This window comes from Gossypium hirsutum, chromosome D03 (genome assembly GCF_007990345.1).
Source record: "Gossypium hirsutum isolate 1008001.06 chromosome D03, Gossypium_hirsutum_v2.1, whole genome shotgun sequence".
Classification (NCBI taxonomy): domain Eukaryota; kingdom Viridiplantae; phylum Streptophyta; class Magnoliopsida; order Malvales; family Malvaceae; genus Gossypium; species Gossypium hirsutum.
In genome coordinates, this window is record NC_053439.1 from 53,049,254 (window position 1) to 53,073,465 (window position 24,212).

At 28.9% G+C, this 24,212-nt stretch overlaps 1 protein-coding gene and 1 long non-coding RNA gene across 2 annotated transcripts; both read left to right on the forward strand.

Moving 5' to 3' along the window:
- The first annotated feature begins 10,519 nt into the window (after nucleotides 1-10,519).
- LOC121215611 (scarecrow-like protein 6) lies at nucleotides 10,520-13,069 on the forward strand. Its single transcript, XM_041090553.1, has one exon. It carries the CDS (start codon nucleotides 10,939-10,941, stop codon nucleotides 12,820-12,822), a length of 1,884 nt encoding a protein of 627 aa, XP_040946487.1. The 5' UTR covers nucleotides 10,520-10,938; the 3' UTR covers nucleotides 12,823-13,069.
- Nucleotides 13,070-22,529: 9,460 nt separating this feature from the next.
- LOC121215612 (uncharacterized) lies at nucleotides 22,530-23,981 on the forward strand. Its single transcript, XR_005911547.1, has 2 exons — nucleotides 22,530-22,594; nucleotides 23,685-23,981. It is a non-coding gene; the product is annotated as an uncharacterized lncRNA (long non-coding RNA).
- The last annotated feature ends 231 nt before the right edge of the window (nucleotides 23,982-24,212 follow it).

Below are 24,212 nucleotides of genomic sequence, written 5' to 3' on the forward strand. Positions count from 1 at the left end.
AATGATAGCATGCTCAAAGAAAAAAACACACGTAATCCTAATCTAAATTATACTTATTGAACAAGATTTTTCAATAAGTGGCTTTAAATCCTCCTTTCTTCAAATGTTGCTTTCATTTTGACAAAATTTGATTCCATAAATAGAAACCAAAACAAAATTTTCACGCAAATTAATCGTAGTTGAGACGTTAAATTCCAATCAAATCACAATTAATTAAGCAATCATAGTAAAAAAATAAATTAAATTAAGTAAAAAGATTTTGATTAGTGGGTAATTATTGGAAACGTGTGGAACCCAGTAAAATTCCATTTGTATTGTAAAAGGTGAATTTAGTGAAACTGTTAAAAATAAATAATATTTTTTTGAAGTGCCAAATCACCTAACTTTGAACCATGTTTAATTTGATCCCCCCAAAACATATAAATTAATGGTGATTACTATTCAGAAACAGGTGTGAATGCTTTGATATTTTAATTAATGATTTGACAATTCATCTTTTTGGGGAAAAAAATGTGTACAACTTTAACTTATCCTAAAATGTCTAATCAATTAAAATTGAATCTTATGCTTAATATAAACTAATGGAATTGACCAAAAGTCTTAATTTATTTCATCATCAAACATTCAATCAACTCCATTAAAAATTAACATTGGAATTAATAAAAGCTATTAACTATTTTCAAAAAATAAAAGGTGTGACCTCTTTCAAAGCTAATATGGTGATAAAAAAAACTGTTGAAATTGAATTGGATCCGTCAATTAAATTAAAAATAGGTTGGTGTATTTGTTTGAAGTAACGAAAATAATCTATTGATTTACAATTTCAATTAAAAAATCGGTTAAGTCAGCGATTAAATAAGTTGAATATGATTTTATGTTTTTAAAATTTCATGATTTTTTTTTATAATTTCTTTAATTGAAACTGGATCGATTAATCGAATTGAGAATCAATGATAAGACCGATTTGACTATTGATTTATTCAATATTGATGTTGATATTTAAAATTTTAATATATAATTTAAAAAACCTTATAAAAATCAGGTAATTAAATTTCAAATTATAAGAATTGAATCTATAATTTCAACATACTAAAAAGTTCAAACCCAAAATTTTACCACTAAAATAATCATTGAAGGATTAACACTAATTAACCACCATGATCAAGGGTGACGTCAAGGTGGCAAGTAGAGGATCTTAACTTCCAAATTGATACATTTACATTCAAAATTATTAGAATTTATAGATTTATAGATTAATAAAATAGTAAAATTGTATTTTAATTTTTAAAAAATTATAATTTAATTTTAACCTTTTCAAATCATTTTAAAAATTATATTTTTAAATTAATACAATAATATCTTAAGCTAAATTTAGAATGGTACAAAATATTGGAAGTTGTTGAAATCGGATCGATTAGACTAAAAATTGATTGATACATTAGTCCGAAGCAAGAGAAAGAACCAATTAATCCGCAAGCGAATACAAATCGATTGAATTGAGATAAAAACCAATTAAACCGGTTGAATAAGAGATGTATAAGTTTTAATATATATTTTTATTTTTTAATAATTTATTTAATTAAAACAAAATTATTGAATTAAAAAAATGATAGTATAATCAAATCCATTCCAAAATTATTTATAAAATAGGGAGAAGGTTGAGACAAAATGATGATCTTTTTACCTTTTAGCTCCAACTTTTGTCGCAGAGAAAAAAGTTTACTGTACTAACTACCAACAGGCAAATAGCTGTTGTATCTCGAAAAGCCTCTCGTCGCAACCTCCAAAATTATCTTAGGCTCATAGGGATATTTTCGTCATATAAATAAAATAACCATGGATCTTGAGAAAGGATATAAAAATATTAAGAAAATAGTCTCGTTAAATTTTAACTCGATTTGTATTAATATTATTATCAATATAGAAATATATAGGTCCGAGCATGCTAAAACACATTATCTTTTTATTTATGGGTTGAGAAGAGACTATAGGTAGTTCTAGATATTTTGTCAAAAAATAACAAATATAATAGAAACTTATAATGAATTTTAAAAAAAATATAATTAAAAATGATTACACTTTATTTTTGTATGAAATGACAAAGAAGCCCCCACTGAATCATCAGAGACAGTAAAAAAGTAGGTAGGTTGGCTGCCTAACCTTTCCAGCCGGAGTTTAGTAAAAAAGTAAAAGTTAAATCAAAAGGGAATATCAAACATAATAGTATAATTATGATTTTAGGCCTCTAATATTACCAAATTTTAAATTTAATCACTTTATTTTAATTTGGCGTAAATTTGATTCTTTATTATTTTTTTATAATATTATTATTAAGTTCAATTTAATAAATTTATTTGTTACTATTTTTGAATTGGTAGAGTATGCCGTTGAGTTTTGGGGGCCTATTTAAATTTTTTTAAATTTTAGGAGTCTAATTATTTTTAAAAAGAATTTTCAAAAAAATTTAAAAATTTAAAAGGAATAATAAAAATTTTCAAAAGTTTTGAAAGATTTAATTAAAATTTTCAGTACTTTTAGAAAGCTTAACTAGAATCTCTAAATATTTCTGGGGCTAATTAACATTTTTAAATATTTTAAGGCGCACAATCAAACTTCTCCAAACTTTTGGGCCCCTAGTTCCAACGTAGTTCCGGCCACTGCCCATATTCGATTAATCCATGATGTAAAGTTTTAAAAAAAATAATTAATTTATGACTTTAATAACTATAACTAATCAAATTTAGAGTAATAATAACATATTTTAAAAAATTAAAGGATTAAATTAAAATAAATATATTAAATTATAAATTTCACAATACAAGAAGGACTAAATCGAAAATTAAACCCAAACACAGAAGAAAGCTAACTATAAATCAATCAAACAGCGCGTTGCGAGCCGCCATTCGCAGAGATAAGACTCGAAGCAATGACTTCAGACCCACGCGCTATTAGAATCATATAAAGACACGATTGCTCAAAAGTGGGGCCGTAATCTAAGAAGATGAATATGATTGGACTGTGTTGTTAAATCGCGTTGGGTGTGCGCCTCAAGCTTTCTTTTCTGAGTTTTTTGAACTTTTGATCTCAACCACTTATTTTTATCTCGTTGTTTGTGAGTCCTATTTTTTTTTTCTAAGTTTGTTTTTTGGGGGGCATATTTTTTTTACTCTTCTTTTCATTCTTTTTCCCTTTACGATGTCGTAAAAAGTAAATTTTGCTTTACCTTTTTCTATTTACTTGTCCATTCATTATGTTTGACGTTATATATTAGGGTTAAATCGAATTTTGGAGTTTCAACTTTACAATTTCTTTTATATTGAGGATTGAATTATTTTTTGTCCAATTTTTATTCTTAACTTAGTAATTGATCCCTATTTGGGTTTAAATTTTTTTTCAAGTTAATTCCTAATATTTTCTCGAAAATTTTAAACTTCAGGTCTTAATGTAGAAACAATTGTCAAGTTCAAACCCTAATGTGAGAATAATTGGTTACTTTAGGCCACAATGTGATAACAATTGTTGAGTTTAAGGTCTAACTTTAAAAAAAATAATCCTAATCAAAGAATTACCAAGTTTAAGTCTAATTAATGATTTAACCTAAATATTAACTTAGGTTTAACATTTTCAAAAATAAATATTAGTGCATAATGTATTTTTAAAAGAAATATGTTAGATTCAAAATAACATTTAAGATGACAAAAATAACTAAATGAACCAATACTTTAATTTGAGAATTCATTTGTTGGATTTAGATTTGAAACTCTATAGTCTTTGTTTGGATAAAAAAATAAAAAGTAGGATTTTAATTTTGGCAAATCCATATCTAATTTCATAAGAGTTAAATTTTGAATATCAAATTCTATTTTAAAACTCTAAGATTGTTTAAAAAATATGATTTTTTTTTGTTCTCTCTTCTTTCACACTTCATTCAAAATTCAAACAATAAATAATTAATTTTATTTGTAATATATCATCACCAAAACTTAAAGTTTTCAGAATTTGATTGGTAGGCGAACAGTCGGATCACCGTTATCAGTTCAATCGATTCCACCGATCCATTAGTTTGGTTGAATAAATTATTAAAAATAAAAATATTTAAAGATAGATAAAATAAATTCATTCGGTTCAAACACCAGTTCAGCCAATCTGAATGGTTAACGAGTCAATCAATCTAACCCCTTATTTTAGGCTGGTACCTCAATTGATTTTCGATCCAATTGGTTTGACCGACCGGTTCAATTCAGTTTTGAAAGCAGTGACGAAGTTTCATGTATCTAATTTAACACAATATAAATATTTAAAATTTTCATTTATACCATAATATGCACAATTTTAATTTTAAACCCTTGACTTTCAATTTAGACCTAAGTAAGTCCACTTATGCCCAGTGTAATTGGTCTGACCAACTGGTCCAATCCGATTTTCAAAACCTAACTAGTGGTGGAACTGATTAGGCCATCGGTTTGTTGGTCTAACCGGTTCGATCAGTTTGATTGGTACAATCTATTTGACCTATCCGTTCGGATCTATGAAATAAATCATTAAAGAATTCATAAAAATAAAAAAATTGGCTCAACCGATTTAACCACCTAATCAATAGGTCTGTACTAATTCCCGAGTCAGTTAATCTAATGCCTTTCTCCAAACCAACACCTTGCCTAATTCCCAGTTTGACTGGTTAATCCAATCCAGTTCAAACAACAATGTTTAAAATAGACAATTAAATTTAAAAAAACTATTTTTAAGGACTAGAATTAGTTTGAAATATAAATCTAAATCTAAATTTGAATTATCCAAACAATGAATTTAGATTAATTCAAAATCTTGAATTTCAAATATTTTAATTCCCAATCAAAAAAAATTGGAAATAATGAATTCATAATTCATATATATTTAAAGTTAAAATTTTGCAATCCAAATCCAATCTAAATTCTAGTTCCCAAACGCTACCTTGGAAAGTTTTGAAATTTAGATAGTATTTGGAAAGCCATTTAATAATTGGATTTGAGTGCAATTGTTTGTAATTACACAAAAATGACATGTTTGATTAAGAATTGTAATTGGTCGGTCTCACTAAATTGGGTATAATTGGAACATTCAAATTACACTTTACAAATTTTAGTGAGAGAGTGAGAATTGGAGTATTTACACCCAAATTCAATTATCACATGCCTTTCCAAACACTTATACACGATTTAACTTTTAAAAAAAATATTTTTATAAAAAAATTTTATTATAAGCATGAGGATGTAGGAGTGTTTGGAATGCTTATGGCAAAAAAAATATTAAATTATGTTATAAATACTAAAAACATATATTATAAAAATAATTTATGTGTATTCTACATAGTTATGACAAAAAATCCTAAAAATTTTAAAATTGTGACCAAAAAGACCTTTATAGTCCCTCTCAATTTCGAAATTGAGCAAATTGGTCCCTCTCAAAAAAATTGAAGTAACTTAATCATTGTTAATTTTAAAAGTGAGCAACTAAGGACATTTAATCACAACATTAATATTTTCGATCAATTGTACATGATCTTGATTGGTATAATAATAAATTTAACCCTTAAAGTTTACATGTTTTTTTGTCAATTTGGACCTAATGTAACAAATTTATCTCGCAACATTTGTGTAAATGTTAAGGCTGAATTTGTTGAATTTATTAGAATTGTGGTCAAAATGACAAAATATGTAAACATCAAAGGCTAAATTTGTTACTATATCAATGAAAATTATGTGCAATGGAATATATTAACGTCATGCTTAATTGTCGTTAATTGCTCAATTTCGAAATTGAGAGTATGGAGAGGTCTTCTAACCTAATTTTCGTTACCCATTTAAAAAAAACTATCATATGGTCAATAATATATATTTTAAAAATATACATTACGTAACCATGTAATTATAACTTGTAATTACAATTTATATTACCAAACATGACATAAGAAATTACGATATAATTATAATTTGTCAACCAAACATATCTAATGAATTATTCTGTGTTGTCTAAACTAACCCTTAGACATAAATTTAAAATTTAACGCAACTTAAATCAACTCATATAATAATAGTAAACAAGGCATTGACTTAATGCCAAGATTAAAGTTTTGTGAATTTGAGTTTTCAATTTTGATAAACATATGTGAGTTTTTAGTTTAGATTTTATTCTGATTTAAGATTCATTATATGTGGACATGGGGTAGCCTCATAAGGGGTAAGTAAAAGTTTTACGCCTTAAAAATGATAACATTCCAATTAAGTCCCATAAAAAAACTATAAGCTGATATATTAATGATTGAATTGTGTTCATCAATTTATATTTTAATTCCACCTTTAATATTTTTTGGGTAGGTAAACCATTGTATTGATTATCAAACTAATCGTTCTCAGTCAACTATATTGCTAATTATTCAATTTTATACTTATACTTATGGTTGTATTTGTAACTAAAAACAATACATGTATGTCGTAATTAAGTCCACCACTCTCAACACAAATGGAAAAACACTCTTTCATAAGCTTCTATGCCTTCTCTCAAGAACAGGAAGAAAGAAATCCTCCATCACAACCATTGCGACCGACCTTTGTGTCTACCGACGCCAGCCTCCTCTTTTTCTTTCTTTTCTCTTTCGCAGAATTACTTTGAGATCTCTCTCATTTTCTTTTTTCTTTTAGCCACCGAAATGGCGAGGGTTCTCGGCAACTCGTAGGCTTCCACGATTTTCCCTTGGAGTTTTGGCTCCTTTTTCTTTAGTTGGCCGTGACTCATCAATAGGACTGTAAATGAATCGAACTTGAATGAACAAATCGTTGTTCATGTTTTTTTTTCTTTTTTCTTTTAAGTTTATTTGTATTCATTAAGATTTTTAGAATTGTGTTATTCGTTTATTTAAAATCATGTGTATTCATTTCCGGTCGTTTAAGTTAAATGAACAAATTCACGAGTAGTAAGAACAAACAATAAATAAACATATATACATTTGCATATAAAATAATTAAATATTAATAATAGACCAATAAACAAATTTTAGATAATTTATTAAACAAGCCTTAAATAAACATGAACAAGTTTGTTCAGGAACATAAATAAACATGAACCTCAAATTTTTGTTCATTTTCATTTATTTAACTAGACAAACTAACAAAAACTAAATTGTCCATCAACGATTCGTTTGCAACCCTACTCCTTGATCCTTGCTTCTGCAAGATCTCTGCATTCTCGGTGAAACACAGTCGTTGCTTGGCATTCATTGACTCCTTTTAAAATACATACTATCTTCCGATTAAAGAATTCAAAATATGAGTAGGTGTAAGAATTATATATATATATATAAAGCTTGTTTGCATATTACAAGTTCAAACACTGTTTCCCATACTTTGCATGTTATATCATACAATACTAGATATAATCACAATAATGATAAACACATTTTTTAAAAAATTTCTTCATTGGTATTACATGTTATTTATTGAAGATAACCCTTTAGTTTTTCCTTCTTTTTCTTTTTAATCCTTTTCTCTCAAATCCCAATAAATCCGAATTTAGCAAAAGGGATACTTGTTCACAAATCGAATCTTTTTGAAGATTACACTACAAAATTTGATGTTGGATGTCAATTTCTGCTTTGCATTATAATTATAATTATTTATTATTAGCCTTTAATTAAACCACAGTAAACTTTGTAAGAGGAAAAAAGATAGAGAGAGGCAACCACAAACAAATGACGTAAACCAAGAAAAAAACAAATTTAAAGAGAAAACATGTGGGCAAATTCAGAGACAGTAAGAACATTAACTTTTTTGCCTTTTTTTTTTTTTTGCTTTTATTACTGCAGGGATTCACAGTCTGTCTGGGGTTAAAACACAAGTGTCAAGATTTTTTTTTCATTGATTTGGGCGCCCATCATGCTTTTTACCATACGTCCACGTTGCCCCTAATACATTATTTTTCCCTATTAAAGTAAAAAGGGTTAATTGCATCAAATGCTCATAGATTTTTGTTTTAACTTAAATTGATCCCTGAATTTCAAAACAATTTAATCGAGTTTCAAAGTATCAGTATTGACGTCTTTTCATCAGCCTAACCATCAATTTAAGCTTTAAATGTTGATTTAGATTTGGTAAGGAACATATTTAAAATGTGTGGATCAAATTATAATTATGATATACTTATTGCATTAACAAATTGGAATTGATATGTTAAAAATATAAAATATTAATAAAGAATTTATAGATTTTTTTTCAATATGTTAGATATAAGTTGCCAATTAAGTATGTAAACATGAGTTTACAAATTGATCCGCATTTTTAAATATGTTACAAATTATATTTGAGTTGGAATTAACGTGAAGCTAATGGCTAGGTTTGATGAATGGACTTGATCGATACAATGCTCATACTTTGAAGATTCACTTAGAATGCTTTGAAGTTTAGAGACCAAGTTAAAATCTAAGTTATAATTTGAAGATGTATGGTGCTTACCTTTCATAAAATCTAGACATGTCAATTCTGACCATAACTCAAAAATCCTTTTAAATCAACTTGAGTCTAATCTTAATCTAATTATATTTGATTATAAAAAGTCAATAATTTAAACCCATCATGAATTTGAAGTGAACCAAATAAATACTTTGAAATGACATGAACTTGACGATTTAAACTAATAATACCTAATAAAAGAAACTCGAACCTTAAATCTAACTTTAAAATTGGTCCAAATTTAAAATGATTTAAAACCCAAAATTAATCCCATAAAAATACTCAAAATTTTTAAATAATAATTAATTAAATCCAAATTAACAACACTCATTCAATTGAAAGTTTGAGTCAAATCACAATTTTTTATTGCACTGGAAATAATATTCTATATTGGATTTCTTATTGCTTTAGCTGTCAAATCGCCGGTTATGCACTTACATATGTGGTTACTGGATACCCACGGGAAGGCCGATTACAGTACTTGTATGCTTCTAGTCGGAATTGCACAATCCATTTTTATATTATTTATGTTATGACTAAGTCCTTTTGTCAAATCCTATCTATCAAAACTCCTATAACACAAGTCTTCCGACAAAAGGTGGCAATGCCCTAATTTTCAGGATTTTTTAGGCTCCTATCTTGTAATCCTATCTTGATTACATCCAATTCCTTGTTCGACAAAGTGTCCTTTTATATACAATAAATAATTCTCTATAAAAAAATAATACATAAACATAAAATTTCATTAGACGTGTTCATGAATCAAGTAAGATTAAATAAAATTCAGATTCTAAAACATTTCAGGCTTAAACTTAAACTCAATTTGCCCAAATAACTCATTTATTGTAAAAAAGTAATCTAACCCAAAGTAAAAAAGAAAAAAAAATCTGATCCAAAGCAGATCAAACCGACCAAAAAATCTCCATGAAGACCTCTAATTCTAATTTAGTAAAAATTATAATAGGAAAGGTAGGACTATTTTGTAATTATAACGGAAGAGTGCCCCATGAGGTAAAGAAAAATGGAACACCAGAGTTTGTCATATTATATAACCTTAAAATATTTTATAATTAGTTTAGGATTATAATTAGTATAATATTTTATATATAATTTATCTTATTTAAAAAGTTGATGCTGTCCAAATTTCTTATTATTTTTGTATCACATAATGTTATAAAAGGTAAATTATAATAGTAGTTAATTAATTATGTTTTTTTGTCATCTATTTATGAAAAGTTACAAAATATCACTCAATTAGTTAATTTTATCTTTTTTGGTCACCCAATTATCTTGGATTTTTGAGTGTTTCTATTGTTTTGTCAGCCAGCTGGTGACTAAAAAAATAAAATTAAATATTTAGATGATTATTTTGTAACTTTTCATAACTGGTGGGTCAAAAAATAAAAGAATATCATAGTTGAGTGATCTCTATTATAATTTACCCTTAAAAATTTGATGATCTCCCAATTCCTTATTATTTTATAATATAATAATATTTTAATTAGAATTAGATGTACTAAACATCCCCAAACTATGATCCTTATATTAAACTAGTCCCTAAACTTAAAAACTTTTTAATTACATCCTCAAATTATCGATGTTATATTAACAAGGTCCTTTTGTTATTAAAATTATTAGTTTAATCGTTAAATGATACATCAAGTCTTATCTAGTTAAATTTAAAATAAAAATTTTAAGGAAATAAAATGTATTCTTATAATTTTTAAAAATAAAAGAGTCAACGGTAAAGGTTATGTAAAACCTTTGCAAACTTCAAATCAAAGAATTTTAAAACATTTATTTTTAGAATATTTCATTTAAAATTTTCGTTGGTCACATAAGATCTTAAATTTGAATGAATTAAAGTTTAGGGACCAATTTAAAATAAATATCATACTTTGAGGGTTTTTGGTAGAATTAACTCATTTAATGATACTTTTAAGGACATAATAATAATATATTCTAAAATAATGGGAAAGACTTACCCACAGTAGCCATTGACAGTAACCCTTAAGATATAGAAAGAAAGAGAGAGGGAAAACAATTGTGTATGAAAAAAGAATTGCCCAAAACTAAAAATTTATATTCAAAGAGAAGAGAGAGAAAGATAGGGACTAGTCTTTAGAGAGAGAAAGATGAAGAAGAGGCAGAGAGCACTTTATTTGCCTTTTTTATGATGCACGCATCCATGGCAGATGAGGTACTTGCTGTAGCTGCAAAATTTATAACCCAATGGAACTTCAAAAATGGAGTCTTTGCTTTGAGCTTGTGAAATAGAAGCAAAAAAAAAAATGGAGCTTTGGAGAAAAAGAAGGGTTAAAGTGAAGAAGAACAACAAAAGGAGCTATTTTGACAAATGGGTGTTTTTCTTTAAAGCTTAGAGATTGATTTTCATGGAGTTTTCTCTCTTGTAGGAAAAAAACAGGGTTTTTTTTTGTTGTGATTTTTTTTTTTACAAATGCACTTTCAGTTCCAACCTAAAGTTGGGGTGGAACTTGCTGGGTTTGCTTCGATTTATCAAGACAAGTGGGCAAAACAGCAAGAAGATAATAGTTTCAACGACCAAGAACCAACTTCTGTTCTTCATATGAGAAGCCAAAGTCCACCTACATCAGCATCAACTCTTTCTTCTTCTTTCAACGGCGGATCCGGGGGCGGCGGTAGCGGCGGTAATTTCACTACTACCACCATTGTACCACCTGAAAGTACCCAACTTGAGTTTCAACCGATCCAAAGTGAACTAGACCTTGTTACAACAGGTCCTGTTGGTGTTCAAAGATGTAACAATCTTGGTATAGAAGATTGGGAAGCTATGTTATTCGAGTCAACTGTGTCACCGAGTCAAGACCAAAACTCACTCCTCCGTTGGATCGCCGGTGATGTTGATGACCATGGCCTTAAACAACTTCTTCAAACTGGTCCTGATTTTATTCCCGGGTTTGACCCGATGGATCCTGGTAATTTGGGTTATTTTCCTCAAAATCCAATCTTTACTTCACCACCTGAAAGTATTGGCCTTTATCAACAACTTGAAAACCAGGAAATGAAACCCCAGATTCTAAATCCCCCAAATCCCAACTTTTTCTTACCATTTCCACAAGAACAACAACCATTACCAAAGAGACTCAATCATGGTCAGATCCCAAAGCTACCATTCTCAGACCATGAGTTATTTATCAAAAAACAACAGCTTGTTGGGTTTCAAGAACAGAAGCCATTAATGGTGTCTCAACAACAACAAGCAGCCACATTGTTGGACCAGCTTTGTAAAGTAGCAGAGATGGTAGAGACTGGGAATTTCTCACACGCGCAAGGGATATTGGCGCGGCTCAATCACTTGTCTCCAGTAGGCAAAACATTTCAACGGATTGGTTTTTACTTCAAGGAGGCATTACAATTACTACTCCTCATGTATAACAATACCCCAGTCTCGAAAAATCCGACACCTTTTGATGTTATCTTCAAAATGGGAGCTTACAAGGTCTTTTCCGAGGTTTCGCCGTTCGTTCAATTTGTTAACTTTACGAGTAACCAAGCTTTCCTTGAAGCACTCGAGAATTCCGACCGAATCCACGTTGTGGATTTCGATATTGGTTTTGGTGCTCAATGGGCTTCTTTTATGCAGGAACTTCCTATGAGGAGTAAAGGAGTTGTTCCTTCATTGAGAATTACAGCTTTTGTTTCCCTTTCGACGTACCATCCTATCGAACTCGGTCTTATAAGGGAAAATCTTGAACAATTCGCTAATGGAATCGGTGTAAATTTTGAGCTTGAGGTACTTAACTTTGATTGTTTAGATCAAAACCCTTATTCATTGCCTATGTTTCGAATGAATGAAAACGAGGCGCTTGCTGTGAACTTTCCCGTTTGGTCTGCTTCGTATCGACCTTCTATTTTGCCTAATCTGTTACGGATTGTGAAGCAGCTTAGACCGAAAATTGTGGTGTCTTTAGACCGAGGGTGTGATAGGAATGATCTGTCATTCCCACAACATATAATCAATGCATTTTATTCATATATAAGCCTGTTGGAATCACTTGATGCAGCCGTTAACGTAACTTCCGACGCCATAAACAAGATCGAGAGGTTCCTTATTGTGCCTAAAATCGAAACCACAGTTTTGGGTCGTTTGCATTCACTCGAGAAAATGCCACCATGGAAGACCCTGTTTGCTTCAGCCGGTTTCACCCCTTTAACGTTCAGTAACTTCACCGAAACACAAGCGGAATGCGTGGTGAAAAGGGCTCAGGTTCGAGGTTTTCATATCGAAAAATGCCATGCTTCACTTGTTCTTTGTTGGCAACAAAAGGAACTTATCTCAGCTTCAGCTTGGAGGTGTTGAGGAACAACAGCATCGGAACCAGCAGGGGAGGTTCGTTTTTTTTTTTAATTTAGCAACTCACAATCTATATATCGACTCTAGCTCGTAGTACGAATTTAACTCGAATATCATTTACTAAACTATGCTATGCTTTTTTTTATGACTTGATCAATACAATGTGATTTGCCTTTGCTTGTGAGTGTCTCTTCTCTGCTGTTTATGGACACATTGATATTGCTGTTATGGTATTTATGGTGTCTTCTTTTTCGATTTCGTTTCGAATTTTTCTGTGAGAAAAGCTGTATTTTCTTCTGGTTTAAAGGTGGTGAATGGTGATGAATTGTTGTATGTTTGACAAGCAAAAATGAATGTTGAAATTGCAAATACAACTTACTAGAATTTTAGTGTTTTTTTATATGTTTTTGAGTTATGAAGTTGTATGTTAAAAACTGCCTTGTACCGTGGAGGCTTTTGCATTAGGAGTTAGATTGTATTTTGTTCTCACTACTAAAAAAAGAACAAATTAGTTCTTATACATTAAATGAACGAGTAAACTGGTTTTTTTGTTAAAAATTCATCAATTTCTATTGTTAAAAATTAGTTTTGTATGTAAGCGTGATGTACACGTAGCATGTCACGTGTCACTTTTTGATTATTACGTTGATTTTGTTAGTTTTTAGTAGTACAAGTGGATGAATTTTTTAACAAAAATGGCTAATATGTTTGAATTAATGTATAAGGGCTAATTTGTTCATTTTCTAAGTAGAGGGGGTAAAATTTAATTTAACTCGATCTTCATACTATTTTTATCCATATCCCCGTACCCAATTAAAGATAGGGTGATGTCTTGATATTAGTGTACTTTCTTAGGCTCTAATAGAGTTGCCAATTTATCATATATGAAATGACAAAGTGTTATTTTATCATTATTACTAGCTAGTTGTCCGGGTTTAAACTCGGCTTATATATTATTTCAAAGAGTTAATTCGGTTCATGCAATTATTTTTAATAGGTGTACATTAGTTCAAAGAGTTAAATCGAGAAAGCTATTTCGAACCCCTCAGCCCTTGGGACAAGCGTCCCTTCAAAATTTATAAATAAATCAATATAAAATTTGTAGACAAGAGGCCATAAAAAGACAAGTAGAGAGAAAGACACCTAAGATTAACTAAATTTTGCTCCTAATCACATGGGGCATGTTTCATTCAAATTGTAATCTTATCATAAAAAAATAGAAGATTGTCCATTAAATTTAATGAAAATTCTTGTAATATTATGCCATCTATGCATATAAAATAATATTAAATTCATGATAAAAATGCCACAAATATATAATCATAGTTTATAATCCTTTCAATTTATTTTCCCTTAAAAGAATAGTAAATAAACAAAGGTAAACGTCAGTTTCACTGAAACCCCAACACTCTCGTATTGAAATCATTGCAAAGTCAACCAACCTCAATAATCGATATTCGATAGAGATTTACTATTAATTATTAAATTTCATTTTACTAATATTTTCAAATATAAGAAAGATGGTAGTTGGATTTGATAAAGGAGAAATAAAAATATACTAATATTTAAATAAGTTATTTTTTATAGACCATAAAAAAATAAACTCCTTTTTTTTTATATCATAAAGTTTTTTTTTTGCTATTTTTGGGCTCACCTTAGGAGTTTAAAAATAATAGAAAAAGTAGAATAAAATACTAATTGTATGGCTAGGCCCAATCAAGATGCTAATATGTTAGCTGGCTGTGAGCCATATATTATGGTTCAAGTTGTCCAAGCTACATGAATGTGAGGGTTAAATATAAAAATATATTAATATAAATATTTATTATTTAGAATTTTAATATGTTTAATATAATTATATTTTGTACTAACTAAAATATGTATTGAATATGGATATATTAAACGGTATAATTAATTTTAATTTGATTATGCTTTTTAATAATCATATTATTATTATTAGATTACATCGAACCCAAGAGGTAGGAAAGAAAATATATTTGGGATGTTTGGTAAACAGAGTTTTGGACTTCTTCTAGTTAATTCGGGCACAAATAAAGGATTGGATTGTCAAACTCTTTAATTGTAGTGTTTGGTGGATTGAAGTTTATAAGAGCTTATTGAGCTAAAACCTCTAAAATAAAAAACTCTAGGATGGATAACTTTGTTTAATAGCTGATTGGGAATAAGATATATGAAATGACATATCTGACCATACTCGCTAAAAAATTACTCCCTTTGTCACATATACTCAAACCTAATAGGGGTGCCAAGATATCAATAACCTCTCTTCTCCCATTTTCACTTTCACCTCCAAAGTTCAAAGTAAATCTCAAAAAAAAAAAAAAACTCTACCCTGAATCTACAAAAATCAACATTGTCGCGAGAAATTTTCAATCGAGCCTATTTATTTTACATATATTAACTTTCAGCTATTAGCTAAATTTTACCAAACGCTTTTAAATAAACAATTAATATAATCAATTGATCAAACCAACTACAATCAACAATCAACTAATAACTATTAGCTAATTGTTAAACAAGGTCATTATATAAAAATATATATTCATTAATTAAATCATGATGGATTAATAAAAGATTTATGTATAAATCTTGATTAATATCAGGTTTAATATTTAGAGAATTTGTTTATTTTAAGTAGGGATTTTATTTTTTTTATTAAAAAATATTAAAAGATAAAAATATCACTATAATAATATTTATTATTTAAAAAATTTATTATTGAGTTTGCGTGGAGTGTCGCTTACGTTAACTATGACTAGTTTTTGTTTTAAACACAGAAATCACATGTTCAACCTTTATGACATATGTATCATATCCACCCATGCATTTTTAATTAACTCAAATGGGTCCTTTTCTCCTTTACTTTTTCCATTAGGTTTTAAAAGTTTTGGCCTTTCCAATTTGTGTCAATTTCAATCATTGTAAGTTTAAGTTGTTTCGAGTTCAAGTTTTAGTTATTTTAGGTAAGATATTTGAGTTTTTCATATTGAGATATTATTGGTTTAGATAATTTTGAATTTTGATCACTTCATGTTTGAATTGTTTCGAACTCAAGCTGCTTTGAGTTCAAGTCATCTTAAGCTTGAGTTAATTTTAGTTAAAGATAATTTAGTTTCAAGTCAATTTAAATCAGGGTTAAACAAGTTTGAATTGTTCACTTCTATAATTAAACTGAATTAGAATGAGTTTAAATTTAGATTGATCAGATAAAAATTTCGAGATTGAGTACATACCATGTCGAGTTTTTTTTTAGTTTGGGTTTTGTTTAAATTTTTATAAAAATGGAATCACCTACCAAATGATTGTAGGGTGCCCCTTTCAAATTGTCACATTGGCCACACAACAATTCCACAAATAGGGTTAGTGGTTGTTTCTATCATGTACTTCTTTCTTTATTATATTAATATTATTGTTAATAAAAAATAAGTTGACCCAACAATATTTCCAAATCAAACCATGTAAGTTGACTCAATAAAACCATATTCCTCACCTAACAATGATGGGTTTGATGAGGAGGATATGGAGCAACTTGCAAATTGTTTTTTTTTTTAATATTTGCTTTGACAAGAACATAATACATCATTGTTTCATATAAAATCAATTTTAATACAATGCAAAAGTCAAAATAAAATGTGTATACTTTTATTACAACAGTTGATAAGAGTAGTTATGTTTTTTTGGACATTGTTTTTGGTAGTTGGTATATTATTATTTAAATTTTAAAATTTAAGTTGAGTTTTTAACCCTGTTAAAATTATAGATTAAATTTAGGTTTATTATAATATCATTCTTTTAGTTATATTGCTACCAATTGAATTTTTTTATTTCAAAATATCACACCAATAAATTAAACAAAAATAATAATAGTGTTAACAGTTGAATTTGAATTTTGAAGGCTGAAAAAGTAGAAAAAAAACAAAATTCGTGAAAGTAAAAGTGCAAAGAAATCGCACTTTAAGATAATAGATAAAACGAAATTCCTTGCATGAGAGTTGCAATTTATTAAAGGATCTATAGACAATTTTTTAGATTTGTAACTATATAATTTTTTATTGAGCTAAATAAATAAAAAAATACATGTCTAATTTAGGATTTTCTTTTAGATGGACCGTAAAATTATTTTTAGTGAAAAACAATAATGACAGTGAAATTAAGTATTGTAATAATGAGGTGAGAACGAAAGATGGCTATTATTTTCTCAACTGAAGTATAATTCATCAGTGAGAAAAATTAACTCCAACCCGATGCCAACCCGATGCAAACATCCAAATAAAACGTAACATTTGTTATCCTAACATGACTTTTCAATACAATCAAGAGAAAAACGAGCTAAATGTACTTCATTGGTCTCAATTGGGCATCTAAAGGCACCATAAGTCAAGTCCAAAGTAAAAATACCAAATTCTTGGATTTGAAGATATATTTACATCATGTAAGTTTTTAAAATTATTGTGAGTAGACTTATCCATAGATTAGACTACTCATTTAATTTATGTTTGGATAAGATAACTTTCACCTTAGGCCGGTTTGATTTAATCCGACTTCAAATCAAGCTAGATCGAATTTATCCTCTAGCTTGACCCATGAACATTCCAATCACGAACATTGATAATTACACGATTACAATATGAAAAACATGATTAAAGAACACGTGAAACAAAAATTACAAAAACTTATTATAATCATCCAAATGTCCAAGAAAGAGCGATAGGAAAAATGGTTATATCACTATTCGAGACCTTAACTTGGCAACGATTATTATATTGTGCCTAAACTTTCTTTTTGTCCAAGTTAATATTTGAATTTGGCAATTGCTTCTATATTGAGACCTGAACTAGGCAATTGTTTTCACATTTTTTTTGTCCAAGTTAGTCCCTAAACTTGAGAAGTTTAACTTAGACTAAAATTTTTTTTTCTAAATTCAAGCCTCAAAAAGTGATTTAACCTTTAAAACAAGAGAATCATACCAACATGAGAATAAAACCTTGGGAGACATTAATAATGTCATTGATGCTTTCAACTCTTACTCTCAAACCCTTAACTTGTTCTCCACTGTTCCTTTCATCTCCACAAACCAAGCAATTACAAAGAATACATAAGATACGATTATCTTGTTGGAGACAATAAAAAGACATTTTGGATAAGTTGAATTAAGTTGTACTTAGAACAACCAAGAAAAGCCTTTGTAAAATTCCATGATTCGAGTATATATATATATATATTTCACGTCATATACGATTATAATTTCGAAAACATGACAATGATAACACAGATCGGTTGGGGGATGATGATATACAATTTCAAAGACATTATTCGTCATTATCGACATTGGGTGTTCAAAATATGGCAGAAGCTGTCCTTCAGACAAGGACAGATGAAGCTGTTGTTGACGACAAAGCACTTAAAAACAACACTTCACCATTGGAAGTATAAAGACAAGACTACTTTGGGTTGTTTTTTATTTGGTCTAATTTTACTTTTAGTTCCTTTGTTATGTTGATATTTTAGATTTAAGTTCTCTATTTTCCTTTTTTTTTTTTTGAAATTAATATGTATTTTTATAATGTAATTAGTAGGTCCAAATTGAGGGGTGAATGCAAGGGGTAGGTGACCCCTCCAAATGGTAAAATTGCTTTTAAGGTCCCTTGAAAAATTATAAAAATATAAATTAGTATAATGATAAAATTTTCTTTTGCAGACCCCTCAATAATTTATAATACAATTTTGATCCTGTCTTCACCCTATCCAAATTGCTAATATGGTTAATTGCTACTATTAAATCCTCTAACAATATTAATTGTTAATTGATAATTGTGTTAATTGTGTTATCAATTTCATCGAACCCACGTAATTACTTTAACAGCGGCAAAAAATTATTATTATATTTATAATTTAAATATTTAACTACAAAAATAAATTTACCTTAAATCCTAAATGTTAGCTCTAAATCCTAAATTTCAAACCCTAAATAATAAATCTTATAAACTAAAATTTAAATCCTAGCCTTACATCTCAAAAGAAAATACGTATCTAATGATTGAAACTGATCCATGTATTCCGAAAGGAATGATTGTCGATCATTGTATAAAATTTTCGCAATAATTAAATAGTGTGATCAATTTGAACTTATTACTAATATTATAAAAATAGAAAAACTAAATAAAGTCAAACTAAAGCAGAGGAATTAAAATCGCAAATTTTAGCTTTAGTACAAGGACTAAAATTCTTATTTCACCTTTTTATTTTTTGTGGGGAAGGGCTTTTGTTATCAACAAGCTTCCTAAGAGTGAGAGATTTTTTATTTTTATTTTGGGGACAAAACATAGATGCTCTTCCATTTGTTGGCTCTCCTAAACCTTCAATCATGTTGCCCAAAGCACTTGGGTGGGTTATCACTTGCATGCCCACCCCATCAAACCCTACTTGCTAATCATCCTTTGAATATATATATATATATATTGTATTATACGGTTTGAATCCTTGTCAAACGAAAATTATTTTTAAAGATTAGTCATAGTTATCACTTTTCACTTTGATTATCAAGTTAAGCACCATGTTTTTTGTAGGTCATTTCTCTATCTAATATTCTTTGCATTGGTGGAAAAGAGATGCTAGAGTTGCATCAACTAAAACTCTCTATTGATAGAGTTCAAAATGAATGGTCTTTCAATGATTCAGGTTAAAATTTTTTTAAAGATTAAAATTGATGTTTATTTGTATTCAAACTCTTAAAAAGTATTAATCCGTGAAAATAAATGAATGGCAGGAATGTTCATGAGGCGAGACGGGATGGGATGTGTTTTTTTTGCTTTTCAGTCTTTGACTTAACTTTCATTTATAAATATCTAAATTCATTCCGAGCATCTAATTTTAATCCTAACCCCTAAATGATTTTTTTTGATATGTCTTGACTTGATATGAATATTTATAAAATGTTTTATATTATGTTAATTTTTGTGAAAGTAAATAAATATATTTATAAGATCTTATAAAATTAAAATGATGGTAAAAATGTATAAGATATTTTGATAATCATAATTTTATTTATTTTAAATGGTAATTAAGAATTTTAAGATTTTTAATTTTTAAAAGAAATTTACATAAACTAACTAGGGTATTTGACGGTATTAATAATTTGAACTAAAATTAGACTTTAATAATAATATGAGGGTCTATGTAAAATTAAATTATAAAGTTTAAAGGGAAAAAATATTTAGTCTCTAAACTTGTAAAATTTTTCAACTTAATCCTTGAGCCTTTTTTGGTCTACATTAATTTTGAAATTTGACGGTTTTTCTCAATTTTAAATCCTATGATGACATGACACTTTGAAATTATACTACATCATCATCTAAAAAAATTATAATTTTCCATAAAAAATTTAGGTTATGACACAATATAATTGCAAAGATAAACCTCATAAGTTGACCAACATATGTAGTTTAGATAAATGGGTAAACCACATTTATCTAAATTGAACTAGGCTAATTGAATCATGAACTGATATGGATTAATAGAATTGAATCGTTCAAACCGATCAAACCAATAAACTGATGACCTAATCGATTCAACCACCAATCTAATTCTGAAAATATGAGTGAAGATGGGGTTGATTGGTACTTGTGTGTAAAGAAAGATGGGGACTTTTTTGCCTTTTTATAGATGCTTTTGCCACTATATATCTCTTCCATTGTTTTTATGTCTCTTTTATATATATATATATAATTAGTGAGCGTGAGAAAAACGCATTTACTTTGATTTATAAAGAAGAACAATAAAAGTAAGCATTCATGTCCAAAAAAGCCATTAAAACGATAGGACCCAAACCCTAACACACACACACACTTCCCCCATCCTTCTCTTCTGTCATTTCAATCTCAAAAAATATATGTCCTCATGGGGACCTATTTGTACCATTTTTTTCCTTCTTTTTCTTTGAACCATACAGCTAAGTGGAGAGCTTTGGTTCCACACAAAATACACCCTTAATGGACAACTTGGGTGTCTTCAAAATGATGGGTCCTTTTTCTCCTCTTTCTTTATCATCGAATTTGTCCGCAAACAGTATAAGAGAGTAGTGCTTAAATCTCTTGTTAGTATTTTTAAAAATTAACGATCAAATTTTATTTTCGTCATCTTAATTTTGTAAAATGTACCCAAAAGGAAGTTTATCTATATCTCTAATTCTGAATTTAGATTTTATATTTTAAAAAAATTGAGAAGTTAGTCCAATTTTTGGACAATGCTAAACATTGTCACTAAAATTTCGGAATCAATAAAACCCAGTAACTCACTATTTATATGCAATGAATTAGTAAAATGCAGCATATCAACAATTTATATACAAAAAAAAAGTAGTTGTTTAAGTTCATGTGTTTACCAAAATATGAAGAAAAAATTCTGAAGTACAACAATCATATTCTTATAAATTAAGGGATTAACTTCTCGATTTTCATAAAATAAATGAATGAAATTTCGTTTTATTTATAGCTTGAGTCATTTCCATGGATGGGCTAACATTTTGTTATTGGAAAAGATATTATATAGTAAGTGACAGTTTTGGTTCCATCTATTACCAGCTATTACTTTCTCCCGGTGGTCGATCCCTCTTATTGTTCCAAAAATTTTCAATCTTCTTTTGCTTTCCTTGCCCTACACTCATTTGTTGGTATCAACTAAATAATAAAGGGTTATTTTTCACCACACATTCCTAAGCTATCACTCAGATTTTAAATTGACTCTCAAACTTCAAAGCCTTCTAATTAAGCCCTCAAGTATCAGATTGTATCAATCATGCCAGTTTATTTAAAACATGTGAATCAAATTGTAAACAAGTATATACTTACTACATGGAAATCTATGCGTTCACAATTTGAGGTAGGTTCTTTAATTTAACATGACATATTTAAGTTGTACATGCATTATGTTGATACTTAGTACCAGCAAAGAGAAGGAGGAGGAGATGAGGTTTGGTTCACTTGTACAGGGCTAAGAGCTGACAATGGGAAAGGAAGAAGGAAAGGGGGTGAAGGTGACTTTTTCAATAAGAAGATCCTCGTTCTCTCGTGCACTTGGGTTTATATAAGGGTTGTCTGTTGCCTTATAATATCACATGGCGGACCATATGGTTGTGTGGACAAATCAGAGGTCAAGTCCCAAATGACCACTGCTGTTGCAGGTTGATTGTCGTTATGGTACGTGTTGCGTGGTCTCGCTTCTGTCGTAGGTTATCTTGCTCTGGCATTGCTGTCCTTAAAACTACAGGTGACAGATGAACCTATTTGTCGTTGGGTGAGGGGTCTTAAGTATGCTCAAGCAAGGGGTGTCTTACGAGGGGTTCAACTTGATCTACGTGGTTTGAATATACTCTACGTTAGATTCAAATGCCTGATTTGATGAATAGGTTTATGGAAAGATCAATTTAAAATCTAAGTCATAATTTGAGGATATCGGGTGCAATTAACCAAATAGTACATCATGCCAAATGTTTGAGAGTGACACTCACAAAAAAAAACCCATCATCTTTATACAAATTGCTAGAAAGTAAGGAAAATGTAATAGCAAGAGACGAATTTATTTGGGGAAACATGCATGAATAAAGTAATTAGTCCATTGCCAATAAAGAGAAATTCACTAAAAGCTAAACATCTTTTTGACAGTGAGCTATATATATATATATCTTCTCAACTTGTAAGAGAGAAGAAAAAGAAAAGTGAAGAAAGCTTTTGTATCAGTTTCCTTTCGGTTTTGGGATAAGGTGAGGCTTTTAATTTTGTTCTCTTCTGCCCACAATTGATATTATATATATTACGAGTTCAAGTCTTGAGTGTCGATTTCTTGATCAAGTCATTATGAATTTGAATAGTTTTAGTGTTTGCACCTGACTTCGACCCTGATTCAAAAATAATTTCTCTGGTACTGTTCTGATTTAATTCAAAATTCTTCAGTTTTTTATTTTATGTTAATTTTAAAGAATTAAATAACATATATAAAATCAAGTAATTATAATTTTAAAATATAAAAATTTATTTGAAACTTTTTTACATAAATTCACCTTAAATTTAATGAAAAAAAATCACCTTAAAATATAAGAAAATGTATATTGAATTATATAAGGATTGAGGAATATGAAAGAGTGCCATTATACCCACAAGGCTATAAGGCAGCCCAGGCCTTCTTTAGTAAATCAGTCCACATATTATATTTATTTTGAAACCAGGATACCACCTTGAGTTAATTTTAATTTTAATTGATGAATCATGTATTATTTGTAACTTGTACTATATTTAAGATTATGTTTATAAGTTCTTTTCAAAATTGTATATAATATGATTTTTTTTATTTTTATAATGTTATAAGTTAATATAGTTAATTATTCACATTAATATATTTTAATATTTGAAATAATAAATTGAATATTGATATTTAAATATTTATGTCACCATTTCTATTTGAGAAAAAGTATTTTTTTTCTGAAAATAATCAAATAGATAATATTATTCATTAAAACATTCAAATTTCATAAAAATTTGCGAAAAAATAGATTTAAAAGTAAAAAAAAATCATTTCTTATCGATTCAGTCTTAACTAGATTGGCATAGGCATTATTGCCAAAGCAATAAGATATGGGTTCAAGTGCGCTAAAACGCATTATCCTCCTATTTATGGGTTGGTGAGGGGTTATGGGTAGTTTCAGGCATTGGTTCATGTTTTGCATATGAGTGGCTATCTGACCTCCGGACCGAGGTTTCTCACATTTTTTATTACCATTTTGTTTTGTTTTCCTCCTTGCATCTTTTTGCATAATAACTCAAGATCCCGCCTTTTCTTTTCTTCGTTGGACTTAGGCCATCAGTAAGAGGCAGTTGTCTTGGTGCTCTATGGGTTCACCCATGATTTGGCCATCCATTCCTCAAGTCTCTATTGTGGCCTTTGCTTTTTGAAAAACTTTACTTGCTTTCCTTTGTTTGGAGAAGCTCTTTGTTTTTATGGTGTGACATTGATGCCTCTCTAGGGTTTTTTGAGGATTGGGTTTGATTGGGCTTAGCCTTTAGTCTTTGTTTGTTGTATTTTTTAGGCTTTAGGCCCTTTATGTTGTAATTGACCTTTTATATATATATTGGAAATTTGTGCTCTTATGGTAATGAGCCGAAAGTTGATATGTTAGGTCCCGACTTATACATGGCATAACTTCACTCACAATAGTAAAATCATAACTCAATTAAAAGAGTAAATGATATGCTCTCACTTGTATTGTATAGATTATGAAAATGACATGTGGCCACGAGTCATTTGTCTAGGACAAATGACTACTCATTTACTATTGCAAGTAATGATCATTTTCATCATAGAAGATACAATGATGACGACAAGAT